General features: G+C 35.0%; 1 protein-coding gene across 7 annotated transcripts in view; it reads left to right on the top strand.

Moving 5' to 3' along the window:
- Positions 1–25,651, top strand: part of STS (steroid sulfatase) — a 109,872-nt gene that overhangs the window by 14,469 nt on the left and 69,752 nt on the right. For 6 of the 7 annotated variants that reach the window (XM_032183478.1, XM_032183479.1, XM_032183476.1 and 3 more), the window contains 4 exons: positions 9,792–9,944; positions 12,814–12,935; positions 15,496–15,618; positions 19,742–20,165. In XM_032183478.1, coding sequence (XP_032039369.1) covers positions 9,799–9,944; positions 12,814–12,935; positions 15,496–15,618; positions 19,742–20,165 — 815 coding nt within the window. In that variant the 5' untranslated portion in view covers positions 9,792–9,798. The remainder of the gene's footprint in view (positions 1–9,791; positions 9,945–12,813; positions 12,936–15,495; positions 15,619–19,741; positions 20,166–25,651) is intronic. The other variant, XM_032183484.1, reaches the window with a different exon arrangement.

Raw genomic sequence — 25,651 nt, 5'->3', positions numbered from 1 at the left:
TGCTTAATGTTTACAATGAACAATGCTGCTGGAGTATCTTTCTATTAGAGCTGGTTAGAAAGTGGCTTGCCATCTTACTAGTTTTTTATTTTTATTTTTTTACGTTTCTGAAGGTTTTTTTTGTCACCATGTTAATTGGGGCAGAATAAAAATAATGAATGAATAATTATGTTCTCTTTGTTCTAATTTTGCATTAGGTCATAAGAACTTGGGGGTTTGGGCTGATCTTTTAGGCCTGCTCAAAATAACATAGTAAAAGTATCTCCCTGCCCAAAAGAACAACAGAATAGGTTTGTTTTTACCTTGTAAATGCTAAACAGGCTTTTTTTTTTTTTTTTCCTAAGTGTAAAAATAAAAGAGAACAATTTCATTTATAATTTGTGACATACTTTTTTTTTTTTGCATTATATTTTTATTTTATTTTATTGGAAAGTATACCATCAAAAAAATTCCAAACAAATTTCATGACTATTTGCAGAATGAGGATACATCAGCCCCTTAATATTTCTTCTATCACAGAAATAATAACACATAATTTCTGAATTAGTTTTGTGACCAAAGTAACAAAAATATAGGTTTTCTATTGTCCTAGAAATTGAAGAGAGTAATTTTGGTCATGAGTAAGGTGTTACACTTAACCTTTTCTTCATATCTCTCTCTTGCGCAAATGAAGAGAAAGGAAAAGCTATTTTTTAATGTTGTGAGCCTCCTGCTTACACCAGAAACACCATACATCAGCTGATCTCAGACAGATTTATTTTTTACTTAAAAAGCTTTGCCATTTCTATCTCTGGTAAAAGGCTTGCTTTTGTAATCTGAATGGATTGAATCATAGGAAAGAAAACTTTAGTTAAACAACAATTTGCCATTGGATCTATTTATCCCTTTTCATTGTAACCCACTCAGCTGCTCATTCATTTCTTGTCCTCCCAGTGGGGCTGGAGAAGAAAATAGGAACAGGAACGAGAAATCTCATGGATTACAGGTAGCACAAATATTTAATTACCCATTGGAGTACTGGGAAACAAAAAAGAAGAAAAAATATTTAAACACTTCGGGAAAATACTTTCCTTCCACTTTCCCTGTCTCATCCTCACTTCAGATTCTTCTCCTCCCGTTTTCTAATCTGCTTCGCTCCAGACACCTCTCCTCTTCCCTTGTTGCAGGTTGCACCCAGTTCCTTCAGAGAAGCAATGGGTGGTGCAGGAGGATGACACTGGTGCATAGCAGTTTCTTTCTGCGACTCCATGTTTCTCACTCTTTTCCTAAGATCTCATGTGGGTTCTCCATGGGCTGTGGACCCTTTGGGCCTGTACCTGCCCAGGCATAACAGAGCATCTCCTATTGCTCTGACTGTGTTGTTCCCTCCTCCTCCTCCCTTTCTGTCCTCTCCCCATTCTCTCCCTGTTTGCTCCCCTTCAGTGTTTTTTGTCCTTAAATATGTTTCCCAGAGGGCACCACCAGAATGGCTGATGGGCTCAGCTACGCTCTGCAGTGAGGACCACGTTTCAGGGCTGGCTGGAGCTGGGGCAGCCCTTCTTCACTTTTCACAGAGGCCACCCTACAGCCCCTCCACCCCACCAAAACATGGCCACCTAAACACAACCATTTCTTCTTGATTACTTTAGATATCTTTTAATACAGTAGTGCTAAGAGTTTGCAGTGGGATGGATTGAACAGTGGAGAAATGCAAGGGTTGATTACAGTATGCCTTTCACCATCAAATGATCAACATATCTATATCTATATATCATATGACAGGTGCACTGCTGTTTTCCTTCCTCCTACACCTGACATGACACAACAGGCATGTGCACCACAATGTCCAGAATGAGCACATCCCCCATAGTGTGATGGGGGGTAGACGGATATGTGTGATACTTGGGCATGTGGTAGTTGTATCCCAGTGACATGACTAAAAGGTATCCTTTCCACATGAATCGCTGGATAGTGCCCATGCACAATCACACACTTGTTCTTGTCATACATCAGGAGCTAAGGTGTTTTATTCTTCTGTGGCAAGGACCTTGTGAAAGAAGGTAATCAGCTCTAGCAGTGGCTGGCTGGTCACAGGCTGCTGTGGTTTTCCCATGTGTAGCATAAAGGCAAGAAGGCAGCAGGGAGGAGGCTGTGAACCACAATCAGGTAACACTCACAGTCATTTGGTTGGTCATCTCTGACAACGTCTTCCTTGAAATATCATCTGGATCAGCAGGGAATGTAATTTCTGTTCTGTCAGAAGTCTGTCAGAGATACAGTTTATTTGTCTGATCATACTCATGATTGTAACTTAAATACAGGGCCAGCTATAGCTGGCTTTATTCAGAGAATAAATTTCCAGTATTTCTATAAAATAATCCTTGCTGTTGGATGTAATCACTCATATCAATTTTATTTACTTATTTTTAATTGAGAGTAACGAAAAAATAGGGTATTTAAGAATATTCATCAGATTACTATACAATCTGCAAAGGAAAACTAGTTATATGCCTCCCTTGGAGAAAAAATTTGCAGCTAAAACTCACAAAGAATTGTCCCTAGTTCTCATATTTCAGTGGTATTACACAGAGTAAGAAGCTGTTATGCCAGTAAGGTTGGTAGAGCACATTATATTAATGGAAGAGTATATTGGTTGTTTATTACACAAAGGTGTTTTTTGATAGTTTTGTTCTTCCCCTTGTATTTTACAGTGAGTGCACGCAGGCAACCCACTATCAAGGTGAGATTAATTTCATGTAACTTTGTTCCTTTCATATAGATTTAGTCTAAATTAGGTGTTCAGACTCTTTTTCTACTTTGAGGAAAAAGATCATGAACATCACTTTCAACATTTCATTATACCAATCTTAAGAAGAGTTGAATCATCCTCTTAAGGTGCCTGTCTCTTCCTATTAATTAGAGAGGAAGCCTAGATAATTAACTCAGACTAAATGCATAACTTTAAGATGAATAAATTCAGATGGATTGGTTTGCACCGTAAGTGCGTAGTTGGCATGCACCATCTAGACATTCAACTTCCACATAGGTAGAATTACATTGCCTGAATGCTGTCTTTTTTCAATTTTTATATCTGGTACAATAAGCTGTGTTAAGACTCCTTGAGTACTGTCATAATGCAAGCATAAATAACAATAGAGCTGTTTTAAAAATAAAAATCTTATACTTAAGAACAAATTTATGCAAATACAGATTCTCTTTTCTTTAAATAAAACACCTTTTTGGAAACAGTATAGCATACTGGATCATTTTATCGATGTGCTACTTGCTAACTTTATGTAGCAAAGAAAAATTAACTGGCCATTTCACAGCAATTTCTGTAGTAAACCATTTTGACTAGAAAAGTGGTTGTAGATAGAGGGAAATGCAATAATATTATATTATAAAATCCAAAGCTTTGATCTTGACAGACTCCAGAGGATGCCAGTGAGTAACCCAGGAAGGGGTTGGCCATTTAACTTATAGTTGCATCGTGACTTACATATCAACCTTCAGATCTGTGCACTGTCCATGTAAAGGCAGTGAATTGGTGGATTTTACTGTCTTAGTTCAGTATTATATGTGTTAATTTTTGTCCTTATAAAACATTTCTGTACTATGAATGTGAATGAAATTTGACCAATTTGGCTCTGCTTAGGTGAAAATGAAGAGACTAACCAATCAATGAGGTGATACTTATGGTTTTTATGTTAGTCCAATTCAAATGGACGTAAGCAAATTCTTCCATTAATTCCACTTGTGAACCTCACAATGTTATAGAACTGTACAATCTTTATCTGCTCGCTTATTGGGGAAAAAAAAAGTATAAAGTTTTTGTCACATGTTCTCCTCTCTCATGTCCATTTAGCACTCCTGTAAAAGGCAGTATTGAAACAGCCATTTCACATATCATCTATCTCTGGTATATACTAAAAACCTGATTCAACAGCTTTCAAAACTATTCATTAAGCTAGATAACACAAATGGGTTTTAGCTAAGCCCTTGAAGTATCTAAGCAAGTGTCATATTACACTGGTTAATGTAGCATTATAAAGTCCTTATTCTAATAGGCATACACATAAAAATAGATTTTAATAATAGTGTATGTCAACAGCTTTGCACATTTTGTCATTATCATGTAATATATGTTGACGCTGATATGGATTTCAAAAAGGAAGCTCTCGTCTTCTTACCTTTCTGTTCCATCAAAACCTAATGGTATTGTATTATATATTTAAGCTAAACATGAAACACATGCTGAGAAACATTGACCTAAAATCATTTTGAAGTGGTGAACTGCAAAAACAGAACAGAGATCTTTCTTTCATACATGCTCACACATCTTAATAATGTTCAATTACTGAGCCAGAAAGATTTATCTTAGTTTTTTAAAACACTTGTATCTGGGAAATGGCATGATACTGTCATTAGTAGTTATTCATGATTAACCTTTTAAAAAAAAAGTATCTCTCAGGATGGTGGATAACTGACAAGTAGGATGACTACCTGTGTGGTCATATGATTCTCCTTTATTATACTGTTGACCAGAGCCCAGAGTTAAAAATAAATTTCTAATGATTATTTGGCTAACAAAAGGAATGTTGTTAAACATTAATCATGGTAAAGAGTATATGCTCTAATGTGCATATCTCAATTATATAGTCTGAGCTTTTTATTAAATTACAAATAAAATAATTGTACAAACGAATTGTACAAATAAAATAATTTTATCTTCCATTCAGGTAACAATTTACAATTTACAGAAATAATGTTTACTGATACTGACGTTAAGTTCTGTAATTTAGTTGAAATTAAACTACTAAATCCTTGAGAGATCATTTTTAAAAGATACCTAAGCTTAGATCTGATTAAGGCTTTGTGGCTTTGTCTAGATTTGATTCAGACCCAATTAATAGTCATACTTGAACGAGAAATATATTTGTTTATTCTTATGTTTTTCCAAGTTTATATGAGGTGAAATTTCTGTTTTACAGTGAGACAGCTTTTACTAACTTAACGAATTTTCATTTCTGTACATTATGTGCAAAAAAACAACAACAACAACAAAAACAATAATATCTGAGACTGAGTTAATAGGATGTCATAACTGACTTTTTGCATGGTCTTAGTCTGTTGCAAATGCAAAGTAGTGTTTGTCTAAATTAATTTACATCAGGACAGGCCAAAAGGGTATAGTTTTACTTTTCTTGTCAATGTCTTACAACATAAAAGATGCAACAGATTATGGCTGGCTTGTAAGAGAGGAATTAACTGAGGCATTTGAATGAATCTTAAAGTAATAACAGGAAGTTATTAATAGTATATAATACTATTATTTGTTAAAATTAAAAAAATATATATTTTGTTTATCTTGAAGCTGAGGAATTTTCTCTTTGCAGAATTTTAGAGTTCTCTTTCAGAATTTTAGAGGCAGGGTCATCTTCTAATTTGCTTACAGTGTAGTTGTTGTGACACTTAGGGAAATTTTTGGAGCTCTGGCATTCAGTTAAGTAAGGTAAAATCTTTTTTTTTGCATACTGCTTAAAGATAGCACAGCAGTTTTTAATGAAGTGAATATCTTTAAATCTTGCTTATTTCATCAGAAAATACTATACCTTCAAGGATAAAATAAATTAAGCATTTTCTCAAAGGGTTCTGTGATATTGAAAGAGTACTTTAGAGATAAATCGCTTAATCAGGCTACATAAAAATGCTGGGATGATTTGGTTGGGAAGAGGAGTTTGAAAGATTTTCATATAATCGTTCTTGTAAGAGATGCAGGATAAGGATGAAACAGTGAGCCATATCTTCAGCCAATTATCTTGAAAAAAAAGACAAGTCTTCAGTTTCTCTATGATATGCCAACATTATTTTTTTTTTAAGAAAACTGGAACTTGAAAGATGTTTTCAATAAATCCATATGAAATATCAATAAATAATGGATAATATCTATTATTTGTTTTTGTCCATTGGTTCTTAAATGTTTATTATTTAAAAAAAAATATAAAAAAATAAAAAATATGTATTAGAATCCCAATAATGAAGTTTGAAGATTTGTAGAAAAAGTAGGATATGTGTATACACTGTATATACACATGTGTATGCACGTATGGATGTTTACATGCAGTATTTAAATTACTGTAGATTGAAACAGCATGTGTGAAATCCAAATTCTTATATGACTTTCATTATAGGAAATAAAGCACCTTTATAAATCTACACAATTTAGCAGCCACCTTGGTAAGACGGGAGGTACTATTAGTCCTATTATACCCTGAGGAAATGAAGCAGAGATTCAAAATTGCACTTATGTGTCCTATACACAATTAAGGAATAATGTTGACACATGAATCTAGAATATAAAGCCTTCAAAGCTGAAGCCTAATGAAGCAACATATGAAGAATGTTGTGGAAGTCAAAAAAGCAAATTGGTTCAATGAAAAGGAAAAAAAAATGCAAGAAATGCTAATTAGTTCTAAATGTATTAAAATAAATTCATGAAGGAAAAAACTTCCACAGAGGCCTGCTGAATCCCTGTTTTGGACAGGAGACTATTCTAAATACTGACTTCCAAAAGGTAGTAGGCTACATTACTAGAAGAATATACTTGCCAAGTTTCTTGTGTTCTTTCTGTAAACATTTGTATTGGCAGATGTTGGAGAACAAATACAAGGCTAGATGAAAGCTTCATCTGATTTGGTGTAATCATTCTCTCTGTGTTTGGCTTACTTTTCACTGCTGTGTGACACAGATGTACCTCTGCATTCTCAGAGCTCCATTCTTATCATATCTGTGCTCCGTATTTCTTTTCTGTGGTCTGTTCCACTCAATTTCATACATCCTATTTTTCTTGCTTCTCATGCACATCCCTTCAAGATGCATGCAAGTTTGCTGTGGAGAGACTACATCATAGAAATCAGAGTTGTTTGGATTTATTTTTTTTCTGTTTCCTTGTTGATTTCACTATCAGGTGGAAGCAAACAATCCAAAGTGTGAGAGCCTCTACAGATACTCCTTCAGGATAAATTTTCTATTCTAAAATATTCTATAAAGAGGCTATATAAAATACACAGCAGGAGATATTAAAGTTTGACCTTAAAGGTGATTAATTTTCTTATGTATTTCAGTGAATAAACTATTATTCAACTGATTTTAGTTTCTACCCCAGATTTGAGATCTCTGTAAAATTCAGGTAAACAGTAGTTAGTTCAGTTCTAAAATATTTCACTATTTAATTCTGGAAAATAAAATACAGCTGCTACTCTGGCTTCTAACAGTAACTCTGCTCTGTTAGATGAAAATTATTTTTTTATGTTCATTGGTGACTAAAGACCCCTTACATACTCAAAAATACCACTCTCCATAGCTCTGTACCTTCCGATTAAAACACAGGATGTTTTCTTTATATCGGCTGAATTAAACTTTGGAATTACTATTTGTAATACTTACAAAACCATCTAGCTTGATGCCTGTAAAATGATGGTTTTATTAGTGGCAGGAGTGTATATTTCTAGGTTTTATTCAGACAATGTGAAGCCTACTGCAGTACTGAGGGCACTTAATAATTCTGTGAAGTAAATGTGCAGGTCCCATGAATGTCCATGAGACTATGTATAAAGTGTCACCAATATACACATTACCCTTTCCAATGTCCCTAGCAGTCTGAACAGCAGGAACGTAATATTCTTACTTAGGTTGTCCCTGTGATCAGTGTGTTAGGTGTTAACTTACAGCACGTGGGAAGCAAGTCACATTTGTTTATCCTTTCAGGGAAGAAAGGTAAACCTACTGCACAGGTTAAAAGTGCACTGTGAAAGGTGCTACGCCTTTTCCTTAGTATTGTAACTTGAGGAAGGGTTGGTTAGATGCATCCAGCCAAGCAGAACCGTGTTTAGTGTTTTAAAGTCTGTGTGTGTATTTTCCATGTCTGAAAGAACATAAATTGTGTCCATGAAATGAACCATGTAAAGTTCAGCTGCTGCAAGGATCTTTAGGTGTGGTCAGCTAAGTCTAAACCCCAAGCACTGGCATCAAAGTGAGGTCAATGGGTTTTAAAGTGTACAGTAAGTGGTTAGAAATAGCTAATATACTTATTAGTGTTCTACCTGTATGTGAATGGGCACTAAAAGAGTTTAAATCATATTTGCACCTCTGCTATCTCACAGAAGGGCAATATTGGGAACCTGAAGTCTAGTTCATCCCCTGTATCTTGATCTCTTCTCATTTTTGTCAGTCCCAAGTCTTATCTGTGGAGTCTCTTTCCAACAAGTTCCTTTCTTCTTCTTTAATCATAGCTTCTCAGCCTTTTCATCCCACATATTCCTACTTCTCACACCTCTTTTCCTCAGTTTGTCTATCCATTGTCGTAATATTTCTTTCAGCTTCTTAAACCTTCTGACATTTCCTTATTTCAAACCATAATTCTCATTCCAGCTGGGTCTCAAGTTTCCTTCCTTGCTTTTTATTCAAGTCAGAGCAAGCTCTACCAGTTCTGACTACTTTGTCTTTATGGATACTTTTACCCACCACACCTCACTGATTTATAAATCTGATTCCCTTGATGTCTAGTTTCTTTGTACAGGCTCTTCCAGTTGTGGCTTCTTTATCTTCTCTCCAGTTACTTTTATCTGCCATAACTCACTGATTTACAACTTCTTCCTCCCTGACCTGCTGTCCCCATTCTCTCTGGAAATTCTTGTTTCTAGTTCATTTTTTCACTCTCACTTTCAAATTTCTACCCCAACAGAACCTGGAAGGTTTCCTCCTCTTTCAGTTCTGTCCCAGCATAATCCAGTGTGCAGGTGGGACTCGTGCCTCATTTGTGTTTGAAAAAGGCTGCCTGAATCCAGAAAAGATAGCAGTATTACTAGGGGTAAAAGAGAGTCTCAGTTCTCTTTTAATGGTTATGCCTGACATAGTCCATCAGAGCCTGAGGCACTCAAGTTCAGCCAGGGTACAGTTAATGCAGTTTAAAGCAGAGATTTGACAAGTCCCTATTTAGGCAAAGTAGTATTCATAGCACGTACATCTGCAAATAAACTGTGCTCTTATCATAAAAGAATACAATTGTATGTAGCACAGTACTCTTCCTGTTTGAAGTTGGATAAAGCATGAGCTTTGTTTGTAGAACAATGGCATATGATATCAAATATTTTTACATAATTTTACTATAGGCCCTGATGTTTATGAATATTTTTTTTCTGAAACATTCCTTTCAGTAATTTGGTAGTGCATCTCTTTATCCCCTCTGCTATAATACTTTTTTCTGTCAAGAAACTGGAGCTGAATTTTTTCCTGTTGTTGAAGAAAAATTCAGTCACTTACTTCAGTAGTAAAATTGATGAACTTTTTTTTCTGCAGTGAACCTTCCAAATTTTCTAAATGACTTCAGTTTCTGTGTTACTCAAATCACATTTATAACTTAAAAAAAAAAAAAAAAAAAAAAAAACACAAACTTATTTGCTGTGATTTATTGCTGTGTAGTGCATCTGTATACACAAAAGTACTATCACTGATTTTGTAATTACTTCTTTCTTTCTTTATTATTTATTTATTTAAAAGCTTAATCTTTGTAAAGATTTAGAAGGAGTGATGAGCTGTATTTTAAAAGATGCATTTTTAATTTTAAAAAATATGAGAGAGAAAATAATGTTAAATATCTCTTAAGAAAAAGAAGCCAAATAAAAATAGAGAATCTAATTATTTTTTTCCCTATTGAATCCATGGCAATAATAGGACTGCATTAGATCAACAGTCTAATTTTAAAAAGAAAAGTTCTATATATGTTATGTTTTCCTCCTGTTCTTATACACCAGGAAGAAGATGAGACTCCTTTTATTTCTAACAGTTTGCCAGTATGCCATAAATAGTGTCCATACCTACAGTATTTCAAATCCCAATGTCGTTTTGCTGATGGCAGATGATCTCGGTATTGGAGACCTGGGATGTTATGGGAACAGAACCTTAAGGTATGATGATATGTCTGAGGGGAGTCATACCTTTATATTTAATTCTTTCTATGTATTTGTAAATTAAAAGATTAAAAAAACAAAAAAAAAAAAAAAAAGGAGAAAAAAAAAAAGAAAAAAGAAAAAACTGAGATTAAAAAACTGAGATTGTAATAGGTAATTTATAAATTTTGAAAGTTAATAACCTTTCCACAGAATAGAATATTCAACCTTTGTTCTCTCTCTTTTTCCTTTCTTTCTTTTTTTTTAATAAAGCAAAAAGACTTAGCTGATGAATTCACTTTGCTGAAAAGTTGCATCATAAACAGAATTTAGCGAGCAACTGTGGTGGTTTCATGCTGATGGTTTGTTAAGCTCCACCACATTGCTTTCTTACTCCCACTCCACAAAAGGACAAGGGAAGAAAACGTGAAAAAAGGCTCATGAATTAAGATAAGGACAGGGAGATCACTTAACAATTACCACCATGGGCAAAACAGACTCAGCACAAAAGAGATTAATATTTATTATTAATTTATTATTTAGTTTATTGCCTATCACTAGCAAACTAGAGCAGTGAGAAACTAAAAGCAAAACACCTACCCCCCATCCACCTTATTCTATGTCCTCCCCCCAAGAAGTGCAGTGCAAAAGGAAATGGGGGCTGCAGCCAGTCCCTGACACTGCATCTCCACCGCTCCTTCACGGTCACTCCCTGCTCCACGTGGCGTCCCTCCCACAGGATGCCGTCCTTCCCCAACTGAGCCTGCGGGGGCTGCCCACAGGCAGCAGCTCTTCAAGAATTGCTCCCACATGGATCCATACCACAGGGTCCATCCCCCAGGAGCAAACTGCTCCAGCATGGGTCCCCCACGGGTGGGCGGCAGCTCCCCCTGCTCCTGCGTGGGCTCCTCTCCATGGGCTGCAGCTCCAGCCGGGGCCTGCTCCTGAGGGGGCTCTCCATGGGCCGCAGCCTCCTCCAGGCCACATCCACCTGCTCCACCGGGGGCTCCTCCACCCATGGGAGGGCTGCAGCGTGGAGATCTGCTCCATGTGGGACCCATGGGCTGCAGAGGGACAGCCTGCCCCACCAGGGGCCTCTCCACAGGCCGCAGGGGAACTGCTGCTGCCTTCCTGGAGCACCTCCTGCCCTCCTGCTGCACTGACCTTGGGGGCTGCAAGACTGTTTATCTCACATGTGCTCACTCCTCTCTCGCAGCTGCTGCTGCACAGAAGGTTTTTTGTTTGTTTTCACTTTCTTAAATCTGCTCTCCCAGAAGCCTACCCAGTGTCACTCCTTGGCTCAGCTCTGGCCAGCAGCAGGTCCCTTTTGGAGCTGGCTCTGGTCTGACATGGGACAGCTGCTGGGCTCTGCTCACAGAGGACACCTCTGCAGCCCCCCTGCTACCAAAAGCTTGGCATGTAAACCCAATACGGAAACCCAATGTGATTACAGAAAAGCAAAATAAAATCAACTATTTTAAAAATTATTTGGCACAAATATGAATTAACCATGTTTCGAAGCACTCTTGTGATTTGAAATGACCTTCTCACTAATTGGAAATTAAGTGCTGTTTTTTTTTTCTTAATTTATCTTTGTGCTGTAGTCATTTAAATTAATTAAACCCAATGTTAATATACTTGATTAATTCAGCAGTGTCACCCAGTATGATCCTTACTACAAACTTGGGTATGATGGTTGTTTAAAAAGCACAAGTTTTGTCTAGTTGTTGTGTTTCAGTGGTTCAAAATTAAGCTTTTACCAAGTTAAAAAAAAAAAAAAAAAAAAAAAAAAAAACATTCAGACTACAAGTACCATCCTGTCATGTGTTAAATACTCTTTTTTCTGTTGAAGTTTGTTGGAAGTGAAAGCTTCTGGTAAGGCAAACTAAACAGAAAGAACTTGTTACATTTTCTAGGTTTAAAAAAGGAAAAGAGTATATACAACATTGTTCACATACTAAACTATCTGATGTGATGATTCGGAATTACATCTTTGGAGTATGAAGAAATTGCATCATACTGCTTGCTATCTATATGTGTTGTTAGTAATAGCAAAAATTCTGTTGGAAAATTAATGTTTCTGACTGTATCCAAGCTAGATGAAGGGACTAGTGTTCCTTGAGATCATGGTCATTAGTAGGTCAGGGACCTACCTGAGCATGCTGCAGCTCCTGGCCACTCTGTATTTGTAGTTTTCTTCCTGTAGAATTCAGGGCATAGATTTATTCCTGCAGCAACCAGCTTTGATCTGCATGTTGAGCCAGGTCACAGACAAGGCAGATATGGAAAACTGCCTTGCAGATACGGAAACTTGGATGTTCTCCTGGATCTAATACTACAGACTTAATCTGTAAACATCATTAATATAGAGTCCAGTACCGAGTCACGACCATCTGAATCTCTCTTAATATCAGATAACACCACATACCCAAAAACTTTGCTGGGGAAAGGGAGAAACGCCACTAAGTATGAAATAAAGAAGCACAACTTTTTTCAGCCTCTCCCTCCCTATTGCAGAAGCAGAAAGGCCATATAACAGAGTTACAATCATGGTTCAAGGAATGAGTTAAGAAGGGTTGAAATACAACATGTCCATCTGTCACAGTATAGTACTGACCACAAAGAGCAGGTGAAAAAGGGGAAAAAGATTTTTGGCACAATGTCATGGTGTCTCAGTTTGATGTTGACACCCAGTGTAAAAATATTTGGTATGATATTGCAAGACAACCATGGTTTTGATAATTTGAATACAATGGTCTTAACATGATTTTCCTGGTAGTTTTTGCCTCAGATGCCTTGATCTCAACCATTCCCATTTCCAAATAATCATATCTGTGTATTCTCTCTCTCTTTTTTTTTTCCCAATTATTTATTTTTTTTTTTCTAGAACCCCTTATATTGACAGGCTAGCAAAGGAAGGAGTGACACTTACTCAGCATATAGCAGCATCCCCACTGTGTACTCCAAGCAGGGCAGCTTTCCTGACAGGGAGATATCCAATCAGATCAGGTAAAATTTGAATATTTTATTTATATATGTAATATTTTATTCAAGTAAACAGTGTGCTTTTTTCCCTGGCCTTTTTTCTGTCTTAACCAGGTTAGGTACTCATTTAAGTGCCTAATCAAGCTCAGCAAAGTTGGTCAGCATTTGAAATCTTATATAACGGGAAATCATTTCACTTCTGAAGACTTTGCACGACAATATAGCTTTTTATCAAGAAGACTTTTTTTAATACAGAGGAGAAAATCGGATTGTGGTTATTCAATGGAAGGAGCAGCCTATTCCATTGACTTCATCCACTGTCCAAAGACTGTGAGCTCTTTGCCTGTTCAGTTGTGTTTAGGCTTCTCCTAGGGTGTTGGTGGCAGCTGAGTGTTGAATATTACAGAGATGATTTTAACAAGACACAAGGGAAGAAACCAGTTTAAATTCTCCTGCTGCAATATTTCTATTTGTATGAAACCTTTTGGTTTAGACTAATTGGTTATGGGAAGAAGAAGAAAAAAAAAAAAAAAGAGAAAAAAGAAAGTCAGTTTGTTAAACTATTCCACAAACTCTTAAAACTGTGAATAAAGCAAAAATAAATCTCTCTTCTTTCTAAGTATTTTTGTTCCATTTGTTCCATATCTTCCCATACACATTGTTAAGTATCCTATGAATACATGTAACTTCTATTACTTTTAAAACCAAAGCCCATTTGAGACAATATAGAACCAGTCTGTTTATTTTTGTGTGCAGGGACTGAGCCCCTCAGTGCTTAGCCATGCAACTTTAACATTCCCTCAACATCATTTTTAGCAAGGATCATTATACATTAATCAGATCACTTGTTCATTAGTGATAAAACATCCTGTCCTTGCTTCTGGGAATGAAAGCAAAGCAAGACTCTGGAGCCTACTTGATACGTTCATGTTCATTCAAATCAAGTAACAAGCTTCTGCAAAAGTGCCAGCTAATATAACTTGCTAAATTTTCCATTACATTCAGCTGCAAAGGAAAATTTTATATACCTTTTACAGCTATGTTTCTATTAATATTTACAATAGGTAAAGCCACAGGTCACTTTCCATTATGATCCTTGTTATTACTTATGAAAAATTAGCATTTGAACTGATTTTTTCTCTTAACTGATCTGTTCTCAGCCATACTAATCATTTCCATGTATGTGGAAAATTGAACTTTGTCTTAAATTATGAAATTGCTAAATACAGACTGTTTTTAAACACCAGTGAAGAACTAGTACAGAATAATTGTAGAAGGTACTAGAATCACAGTATGGAAAAGGAAGATAGAAATGTAAAACTCCTAAAACTACAGAAAAATATTCCAAAATGTGGTATTTCATGAGATGCAAGCTCAGAGAAAAGTAATGGTGAAAAAGAAATAAAAATGGTTCAGTGCTTTGCTTCTTGTAACTTAAAGGAATTATATTGATTACAGTTATGAAAGATAAAAGTACACCTTGAAATGAAGTATAGATATGTATAGCTTACTAAAGCTGCCTGAACCGTTGATCAATAAAACTGACTTTGCTGGCTGGGATGAAAAAAAAAATGTAGTCAGCATTTGAAAGGTAGGTTGAGATCTCTTTAATAAACTAGTCTAACAAGTCTTTTTTTCTTCTAACCACAATGGATACCTGAGGGAAGATTCTGGTTGTCTACATCAATCATGTAACTTTGGCACTGTAATCATCCAAGTTGCATAATTCAGACTTCCTGAAGATACATCTGCACAGATTTGCATAGATACTGTGTGTTCTGTCTGTCTGTACTCTGAGCCAGCTCTCATCTGGAATCCCAGTGATCTAATTTTCATGAACCTGAATTCTCAAGTTCCTCATCCTGAGAATAGCCTATAAGCTCAGGTTTCTGTTTCTCAGACTCTCCGTGTATAGAAATTACTGTGCTTTATTTAGATGTTGTACTAGCTGATGCCTGATGCTGCTTTAATGCACTCAGGACTGTATTGACTAATCATGTGTGTTTGTGCACTGGTTTGTGGAACACTGAAAGCTGAAAGCTGAGTGTCCTAGCTGAGTCCAGAATCAGACTCCCTTCCTCTTTTCTGACCTCATGGTATTTATGTGCCTAGCTGTAAAACTGCCCTCCTTCAACTGACTTCTCTCAAATAAACTTAAGATCATGTAGAAAAACACATATGAGGGAAGTGGGAGTTTTGGGAGTCGAATTTGGGAGTACTCTCGCTTAGTCCTCAGCTCCAATCCTTTCCTGTGTACAAGAAAAATAAGTTATGCTAGCTCAACTTCTTCCAGTTATTTTATACTTTAGAATACCTACAGAAAGGCTTGCAGCTCTTTATGCAATGGCTGCCCCCACAGTTACACCCAGAGTATTTTCTTTTTCTCTACTTCTCAATTTCTGGTGAAAATACAGGAAAGACTTTACTCACTAAATAGATGATAGTATCTCCCACTTGCATTTCACAGTGACTGCTAGTAATATGTCATTTAAGTGATACCACTTAAAGCAAAAATGTGCATGCAGAAAGAACGAATTAAAACTTTCACTCTATCATCTGTCTCATTCATTTTCATTATATTTAGGAATGGCTGCCTTTTCACGAGTTGGTGTCTTCTTATTTTCTGCTTCTTCTGGTGGACTTCCTTCTGAAGAAATAACATTTTCAAAACTCCTGAAGCAAAGAGGTTATGCAACAGCTCTAATAGGTAAGATTGCATAAATACACAGCATTTTTTTCATTCAACAGATTCAAAACAGAAAAACAGAATACCTTGACAGAAATATAATTACTGCATGTATATTTGAACTACAGTAGAAAAAAAATATATATTTTGTCATGTTCATGATGGAGTTAACTCTTATTGATCCATATTCAATTAAAGAAGACTGACAAAAAAACAAAACAAAACATATTTTTACAGTTGTAATAAGCACTGTAATGCTTATGCACATGTAATACACATTTGGGGGTGCTGACCTAGTTAATGTTCTTTTTTTAACTACTGTCACTGCAATATGACAGCTTGCCACTTAGACCTCCAGAAGTTATCTCCATGATGTTTAACGAACAGGTCTTCAAGTAGCCTGAATGATAGCTATGAAACCATAAGATGTAATATTACCATACCCTTAGAGTATAATGAACACTTCCAAAAAATCAAGAAGAGTATTAAAATTAAGGATAAGCACATGTAAATGACAAAAAGAAAAGATATGTAGATTTGAAGACTAGATAGGCAGACTCTGATTCCCAACCAGCCCATTTTCTGTCTCTGCTGGCATTCTTATCACATCGTTTTATTCTAGGTCAGGGAGTCTTTGCTTTGTTCAGTCTAACTCAGCAGTTCCCAAACAATTAATTGTCAAATCCTGCTTTAGTGATGGATTGACATAAGGATAATTTGAAGCCTTTCTATTCCTCAGACCTGTGCCATCACTTCTTTTTTTTTTCACCAAGTTTCTCTCCTGTCTACTCTCTAAGGACATTTTTTCCCTCTCTAAAGGCATTTTCCTTTCTATTTTTATTTTTTTTTTCCTGCTCTGAATATGTTTCCCCTTGCTTGATACATCCCTAAATACATTTTAGCTATAAATCTATTTTATGTATACACTTTTTTACCTCATTGCTTTTCCCCCATGACACACAGAAGGTGACATCCAATAGATCTGGCAGGAGCAGACAAATTCAGAAGATCTGCAACAAAACCAAGTTTTCTCAAAAAGTGCAGATACATTGAATTTCTACTGTCTCACCAGTTAAGGATCCTAAATAGTAACAAGAAATTATTATGTTTAGTGGGAAATAGCTACTCATAATCCAAAAATTGCACTGAAAATAGATGGGTATTGTTTTAACTACTGCTATAAATACATTGATACTGTTTTATCTACAGCTATACATAATTACAATTGTTATTCAATGTGTTGTCTAGCATCCAAAGAAATTTAAAAGCCACCTATATTTTCAAAGTTAAAACACTTAATTGATAAATTGGGTTTTGTACCTTTCCTCCAGAATGAGATGTTATAATATTTGGACATACTATCACAGTAGTGAGAAATATAAAACTGTCTGAATCTATTCAGTAGAATTAATTGAGCTGTTTTGTTTTTAATAGAGCAGCTTAAAATCTTACAATAATATTGTATATGTGAATACTTTATATTATCACTCCTACTATGTATTTAATTTAAATACATTTATTTGAGCACATAAAATATTTTTGTTTGCATCTTGTATCTTCTCATTTATATGAAGAGCACAAAACTGTACAAAAAGAAAGATTATCAGCATATACGACTCAGTCTTCAGACTGCTCTTTTCAACTGTCTGAGGGAAAAGTAGAGGGAAAACATGGATTACTGCAGCCTGCCCAGCATTTTGGATTCTGAATAACTGAGTTCCAGATGAGGTTTCTTAGCTGAAAAGGACTTCCTTCTTATGTCTATTTGTCTTTCATTGCATTGCCTGTGCTCTGCAGATATGTTAATAGTGACAGAAGGTGAGTGAAAAAAGCATAGGTCTCAAACAAGTAAGGTACTCATAATGTACAATTAGAAGAATAAATTTATCTCAGAAGCTTGGTGGAATCTGTTGAAATTTGTCTAATGCTTGTCTGAAACATCCAAACTATGCAGCTTGACTTCAGGAGAGATGTGAGAGCAACAAACATCCTAACACGGATGGCAAAGATGATGATAAATGAAGTTAAAGAAGCAAAACAAATGTATTGTGGACCCAATCATCACTTGCTTTTTCAGAGTAGTGCATGATGTATCAAAACACTCTACCTCATCAGCCTTTTAAAAATGGCAATTGTGTCCTTCAGTCACAATTGCTAGTATAATTTGAACATGTGCTTCCATTCCAGGCCCAGCTAGCCTGCTCTCTCCTTTGTTTATCGTAAGTTGCTTCTGAGCAAATCTTTTCTGAAAAATAAGTTCATCTTGATATTGAAGAATTTGTTGTGCTTGCTAAAAACATTTTGGTAAAAATAAGTCCTATATTGTCCCGTCTTTAAAGTGTTGTTGCAAGATTCTTCTGTCCTTGCTTGTAGTGTCTAGTTTTATTGAGCTCCAGTTTAAATAAGATTGTTTGTATCATACTAAATGACCTCGAAAATGTATTTTATTTGTTTAAGTTTCTCTTTTTTTTTTTTTTTCTCTACGTATAGGTGCTTTGAATTTGACAAGTAAAGGCAGGAAATTAAAAATTAAAATCTTTAAGACTTTCTGTACATTCATGGTTGCAAGCCACTGTATTTATTTCGTTCATTCAACCTTGTGAGAATAGTTAGATGCTGAACTCACTAGACATCTGGCTTTACAATTATTTCATAAAGACAGTAAGGTAAATTTATGACGATGAGTGAACTTCAGCAAATGTCATTCCCGTGTCATACCTTAGTTTTGCCATTTGTGAAAGAGAAATAATGATTACTGAGCCCATGCGTTGTATACTGATTCAAAAAATCAGAACTAACCTTCATCTTCACCCTCTTTGATACTGCAGACCCTTCATTTGTCACTGTCAAAGGTAGAAGTGCTGCTCTTTAGGCCCAGGAGATGCCCAGAACTGCCTGCATCAAAACTCTTTTCTTATAAATGCATAAGAGTTTTTGCTGGGATGGTTAAGGGAAAAGGGAGATTTCTGTATGTGCTTTATTTCTTTCACGTATTTTCTACTAAGCATATCTAGAAGTAGGGTTGAAGGCTTACTGGGTTTGGGTTTTTTAATTCTTCTAGTATCACATACCCTGACTTAACACTGGACATATTTAGTTATTTAAATTAGAAAGAATAGATAAAATTTGGCCCAGCAATATAAATTATCTGTTTTATCGAAAGTGACACTGAAAGTTTTGTCAAATATTCAACACATTTCATTGCTGATACCAAAGAGCATTGCTTTAACCATAAGGTATATTTAGAAGCATAACCAAATCTGATTTTTCCCTGTTTTGCATTGCAATTTAAATAACAGCTACCAAACAGTTAGGTCCATTGTGCTAATCAATGCATAAGCATATGGTAAGGGGTTGTACTTGAGTCACAGAATGAATTATCTAAATACTTATTTTAATCAGCATGAACACAGATTATGCCACTATAATGAGAATCAAACTCACTATTTCCTTGTGTCAGTGTCCAGCATTACTGCAGAATTAGAATAATTTCCTAATGAGACAAACTGCTGTGAGAGGCAGTATTTGCTGGCAATTTACTCCTTACTACTTTTTTCATATATGAAAGTGTGCATATATATATATAGTGAGGGGTGAGGGAGAATGCAATTTCAGAGACTTTGCAATCATTTAAATAGTAAATGTCTTGGTAATTTCATTATTCTTGTTTTATTTCCTATGTTACTTTTTTTTTTTTTTTTTTAAGTGAATGACTTGCCAGATAAATTTCAGAAAAGATATTTCATAGCTCCACATTGGTTCTTCCTCAGAAAGCAGCAGCCACTACAAAACACTATTTTCTTATGACTACTTAACTACACATGCACAAAGGCTTCATTTTCAAAGCTGTGTTAGAGCTCTGTTGCTCTTCAGTGACCTGCTAGCCCACTCAGAATTTAATGGTCTCCATCAGGAGATCTGCCAAACTATTTCTAACTAAAAAGAAGAGCAGACATGAAACAAAGTCTTTGATGAAGGTATTAAGAAAGGTTATATAAAAAAAATAGGGATCCACACAATAAATGCTGGGGCTGGGGAGGTGAGGGTATCAGTCAGATAGTGACAGTTTCATATTTGGAGTAGCGCACATTGTAAGTTTGATGATTTAACTACAGAAATGCTCCCTGTCCTCCTCTCTTTATAGGAAAATGGCATCTTGGGATGAACTGTGAAAGCAATAATGACTTCTGTCACCACCCCCTCAGTCATGGATTTGATTACTTTTATGGGCTCACCGTGACCAATCTTAGAGACTGCAAACCTGGCCAAGGCAGCGTATTTTTAAAAGGGATTCAGAAATACCTTGTCATCCCAGTCCAAATCCTTGGAGTCACCCTGGTCTCTTTGGCAGTAATGCATTATGTTGGCCTCCTCAAAGTACCTTTCCAAGCACTGGGCTACTGCCTGTTATTAACAGCTATTTCACTTGCGGTTTTGATTTTTTTCTTTTATCATTTTCGACACTTGAACTGCTTCTTAATGAGGGACCATCAGATTATCCAGCAGCCACTATCCTATGAGAATCTTACTCAGAGATTGACAACAGAAGCTGTACAGTTTATAGGAAGGTAGGTTTCTAACTGTGTTATGAGTTAATGCTGGCATTTTGCAATGACAGCGCTTCTTAAAAAGTAGATTATGTGAAGTGTTGTGCAAGAGAAATATGCCATGATATATTATCACTTTTTTCTTTAAACGATGACTGAAGTTAATCTTTTTTAGTGAAAGTGACTGTTTCCCAATAATAGTATGTATGCATGGGGTAAAAACGTAATCACTTCCTGCTTTGTCTCCATCTCTGTAGTTTTATTGTTAGGTATGTCATTATTTTCTCTATAAAAATTAAAAACTATTAATGTTTATGTTTCAGAAAAAAAAATATTTTAAAATACCCATTACATTTTTAACATTTTTAAGGACTTTAATTCTTTGGAATTTCATATAAACAAGAATATGAAAAGTATTTTGCAGTGTGACTTCATTATATGGAAGCGCAATGCGGAGTTGTAATTTATGAGTTTTCTGGAATGAGAAGCTGCTCTTCATCCTTGATTTAGTGCACGCATTAAATGATGAAAACTACATACCTAGTAGTAACTTTGAATACATTCACATAGTATTATTGCTGAATTAAAATTTATACCAATTAATCAGGGGCTATTTTTTCTAGATTTAATGACTGCATGCAGTAGTCGTCACGACTGTTAGCGAGAAAAAATGCTTATCTGAAATCTTGATCTCTTACTGCAATTTTTCATTCATTTCTCTCATTATAAATATTTGGTTTGGCCATCTCTACTCATGATAACAAAATAAAATGTTTTTTAAATAAAATTTCTTTAAGTAAGTCTTCCCAACAATCAACATTATCATGAGTATTTATAACTAAACTAACGCATAATTATTTCCTCTTGTCAATGGTGATAAAAACACCTTCTCATCTACATTCTAACTAACTTAACAGTTAAATACTTTGTTCACTACAAAAGCACACAAGCACATGCACACACCCTTTTGGAAATATTTGAGAAGATATTTGCTTAATGACCAATCATTTGATGATTTAAAATGTCTTTTGAAGACGTTAACCATGTGTTGGCAAATTCTTCCTTTCTTTATAAGAGTATAATGTTTCTATAGTGATTCATAATGTTTTGGACATCTCTGAGTTGTTCAATGATTTCAGTGTAATGTAAATAAAATGATAGCCCTAAAACAGGTGAGTTCAAGATTGGGAATGAATGCTAGAATACTATTGCACTGGTAATAACTCTAATAAAAATAATAACTCTAATAAAAGTAACTATTAATTTTATTAATTTTCATAATGCATACGGTGCTATTGTGTAACTTAGTGTTTAGAGCTGGCAAAACAACATACAATCTGAGTCAGCATAGCTCTGTTGACTGAGCTGGAGGTTGAGGTTTTACATTATCTGGGCTCTTGGCCCCAGTTCTCAGAGTACTTTCCAGACAACATTTATGTAAAATTGAAGTTAAGGTTAATAGCATATATTGGTAATATGCAATAAACTTCATTACAGGAAAGTTGCAATTATATTGAGAATTATAACCCAGGCAATTTAGAGTCCGTGTTAAATTTAAAAATATCCAAACATATTAAGGTATTGAGAAGCAATTTGGGCATCCAAGCAATCTTAACTGTGCCCTGTAGTGACTTCACATGCAAAGTATATGGCCATAAAACTTGCTCCTCAGGAAAAGAGTAATTAGATTAATATACCAGTGTAATATAGTAATTAGATTAATATATCAGTGAACTGATCTGCCCCATGTAATAGTGTGAGCAACAAAATCAATATTTGCTTTGACATGCTAGTTCTGACAGTTTATACCTATCAACTCCAGTGTGCCAGCAGACCATTGCTTTTGTGACTAATCTTCTGACTTTGGCTATTTGTATGGGAATGGCAATCAAGAAGCAATTAGGTTGTAACAGCAGACAGACAGAAAAGCAAAGGACCACCATGCTATGGTTGCTCCACATTATTCTTGCAGTTCCACTTCTTTCTGTGAGCAAACCTCTTTTAGCCACTCATTCAGATCAGCACTTGATTTGTCATACAGGCTTCTTTTGTTTCAGTAATATGGTAAGTAGCAATTTAAGTCCTGTACAGCAGTAACCTATGCGCACAAGTATATTATAGTTTAAAGAATCGTGAATTTGAAGAATTGAGTCATCTACTTTTTCTGGTTCTTAATACATTATCTAACTAAAACTCATAAACTATTATGCATGTTTTAATTGGTTATTTATCTTATGATGAAGTTCCCCTTGTCAGCAGCACTTGTACTTCTCTGTAGCCTTTCTATAATTTATATATATATGTAGTTATGCGTATAACAAATGCAGCATACAGCATAAAACATATATTTTATCCATGTAAGTTTATTATAGCTATTATCTATATAACCTTTGCAAGTTCTTCAGAGCTCAGGCAATGGATTTCCTGACTGACATTGTTCTCCTTGCTAGTTATTTCCATCATATTGCTGGCTATATGATTTCTTAACATACATATGATATTGATATTTTTCAATCCTTCCTAGAATTTTTTTACAGTATATGCACTGTTATACTTACTTTTCTTTGGTCTGTTTTTTGGAAAGCTGATACTGTATTTGTTCTTCCTTAGTCTAGTATATGTGTATTACTATTTTCTTTTGCTCCTAGGTAGATTGAAAGATAGCAAATGCTCAAAATGATACTGAAGAAGAACATACGCAATTACATGTGTTGGCTCTAGAGAAAACAAACACAAATTTAGTTGCTCACCCTAATTGTAAATGGGCAGGTCAGCTCACTGTATGTTAACTCCAATTACTATTTCCCATGAGCAAGTGTGTGTACATATTTTAAACCTATCTGAATACTCTCTAGACATTGCAATATATCTGAAAGTCAAATGGCTGCTAATTATTTAATTTTAAGTTCGATGTGGTTGTCACTCATGTCTCTTCAACATGCCCTTTAATAGATGACTGGTTGCACCAACAATACAAATCAGAAAATGCCAGAAACCTGTTTTTAACATCGTAGATACTAGCAAGACAAAAATACCACATTATGTTACAGAATCTCTAACAAATTCAGATAGTTGATCGCAATTAGTAAGTGCAATAATTTAAAATCCTAATGAAGTCTAAGTTCTGGAAAAAAACATTTACATTATAAGTTTATAATTGAAAACTATGGTGAAGATATTATTGATCAATTTTCATGCAGATTTACTTTTTTCCTATCATAGATTGCATAGCCATAATATTCAAAAGTTTGTGATGCCAGTTAATATTTTTTTTATTTACTTCTTAGCTATTCTGTCTCAGTGCTTGAAACACTGTTACAAAACTTATGTAGATTTATTTTCATCTACTCTAGTGGACTGTCTTTTAGAGTTTTTCTATGCATCACTAGATGTTAAGATTAGGCAGTTGGCAGGTTGTACTAAATTTAGAGTTCTGAAATCAACCAAATTTTTACAAACTACAGCGTTTGCCTTGTTCGGGAAAAGCCAAGTAGTTTGCTTTCATAGCTGCTGCGAATCATTGTACCTTCACTGGTACACAGGTATAAGGTATGTAGTAGTCTACTGGGTTAAAATGTGTATACTTTGTGATGAAATTTGAGGATGATTTCACATTAGCAAAAAAAATGTTGTTCAGAAAGATCGTACTTGTCCATCATATTAAAGGTTAATGTAGAATTTACTGTGAACAATTAGAATGGAGCACTGTCATGTTCCCACATAGTTTACAGTATTGAGTCATACTGGAAATATCCCTGTGATTTGACAACCACAGGCCAGCAATCCTGACCTTCACCTGCTGCTCTGCTGCAGTGGTCTTGGATGGATATTAGCGCTCAGGAAATCAAACAGAAGGAATTTCCAAAGGAGTTTTTCCTTTACCCAAGACATTTTCAGTGAAGCAAATACTTAGAGCAAAATAGCAGGAAAAAGTTAAGAACTTGTATGTGAAGGGAGACTTCTGATTAGATGTTATTTGTTCTTTCATCCACTTGAAAGCTGTTTTTTTACAGCTCAAGCCTGAACTAAATCTTTGAGTCATGTAAAATCTCCTCACCCTAAATAAGAAGAATCTAGTACTATACAATGCAGAGGAGTCAAGATCAGTTAAGTATACATTAAAGAATGTCATATATCAGATGCATGTAATCTTTCTGGCTACTCAGTAAATTGAAAAGACTGCGTGATTTACGTTATGATAAAAATTGCTTGGTAGGTTTGGGTAAGTGAGCCTGAGATCTTTTGAAACTGAAGTTCCCTGTGTTTGAAGTGTGTAAAAGATAGTGGCAATACATTTTTGAAAGAGCTGTTTACTGAAGTGGTTCAGGAGAGAGAAGCTGTTAATGTCAAATTTCTCTCCTACCGACGAGCTGATATTGTCATTCCGTTTTCAAGGTCACTGTAAAAGTAGTCTGTTATAATTCTTCTCAAGGAGTTCTGGCAGGAGATAAATAACTGCCTGTGATCTTTTATAGGATATTAATAGGTAAGACTTCTCCACCTGGCAGCAAGCTGTCAATCAAAACTTATCAATTTGAGTTGCAAAGAAGAGAATGATTTAGTGTCTTTCTATATCAATCATTGATTAGATACCTCTTTATGAAACTTTGATCTTTGTATGAGTTCCATAAAAATAATAATAATAATAAAAATTATCTCTTGAAAATAGCATTTGATACTCTCCTTTAGCAATACCGATATGAAGTATGCATTATCTCTGTGACATTAGAACAAGACAGTTTCCATGAAAAGTGAATTGTGCATGTACTATTATGAGTACAAAGTATATTTTTATGGTATTTTACCCTAGGATTATGCATTACTCTCAATTCAGTGAACTGTGTTTAAGGAGAAAGCTGAAGATAATCTCATGCAGTAACAAATGCATGGTTGTAAAAAAATAAATTAGCTGCCTTGCAGAAATGTTCTTTAATAAAAGGTCACTGTTATATTTATATATACATTAAATATTAAATTTATAAGTATACATCTTTTTGACTTGAAATGCTGACATTTTTAGTCTTTTTAATTGACTCAGAATTCTCCTGTATTATTTGTTGCTACAGTGGTGAAAGGTTTCCATGTATATCAAGTAGCAACAAATACAATCTCTTGTTAATCTTTTATGAAAAATATTTGCTTTTCTTTATTTTTATGAATCTGTGCTTTATAGTTGTTCATGTTTACCAATACAGGTATATGGACATATACGTGTATCCTGTATGAAAATACAGGATATATGGACAAGTATATGAAGGGAATTCAAATATTCTTTTTTTTTCCCCTATTTTTCACATGAAAAATATTCTATTTATTCTGTGATTGCTTGGTCTTTTTTATTTTTGAGAAGTAAAAACTTTTTACGGAAAATAAAAAAATTCAAGTCAGAAATACAGCTATCAAGTGAGTAATCGGGATAAAATTTTCCTGTTTTGTTCACTGCTGCCTCACTGTGCCAGTAAAAAAAAAAAAAAAACAACAAAGTTTTAACCATGCAACTTGCACAA

Source organism: Aythya fuligula, chromosome 1 (assembly GCF_009819795.1).
Source record: "Aythya fuligula isolate bAytFul2 chromosome 1, bAytFul2.pri, whole genome shotgun sequence".
Taxonomy (NCBI): Eukaryota; Metazoa; Chordata; class Aves; order Anseriformes; family Anatidae; genus Aythya; species Aythya fuligula.
The sequence above is the reverse complement of the archived record's forward strand: the minus strand, read 5'-3'. Positions and strand labels throughout refer to the sequence as shown.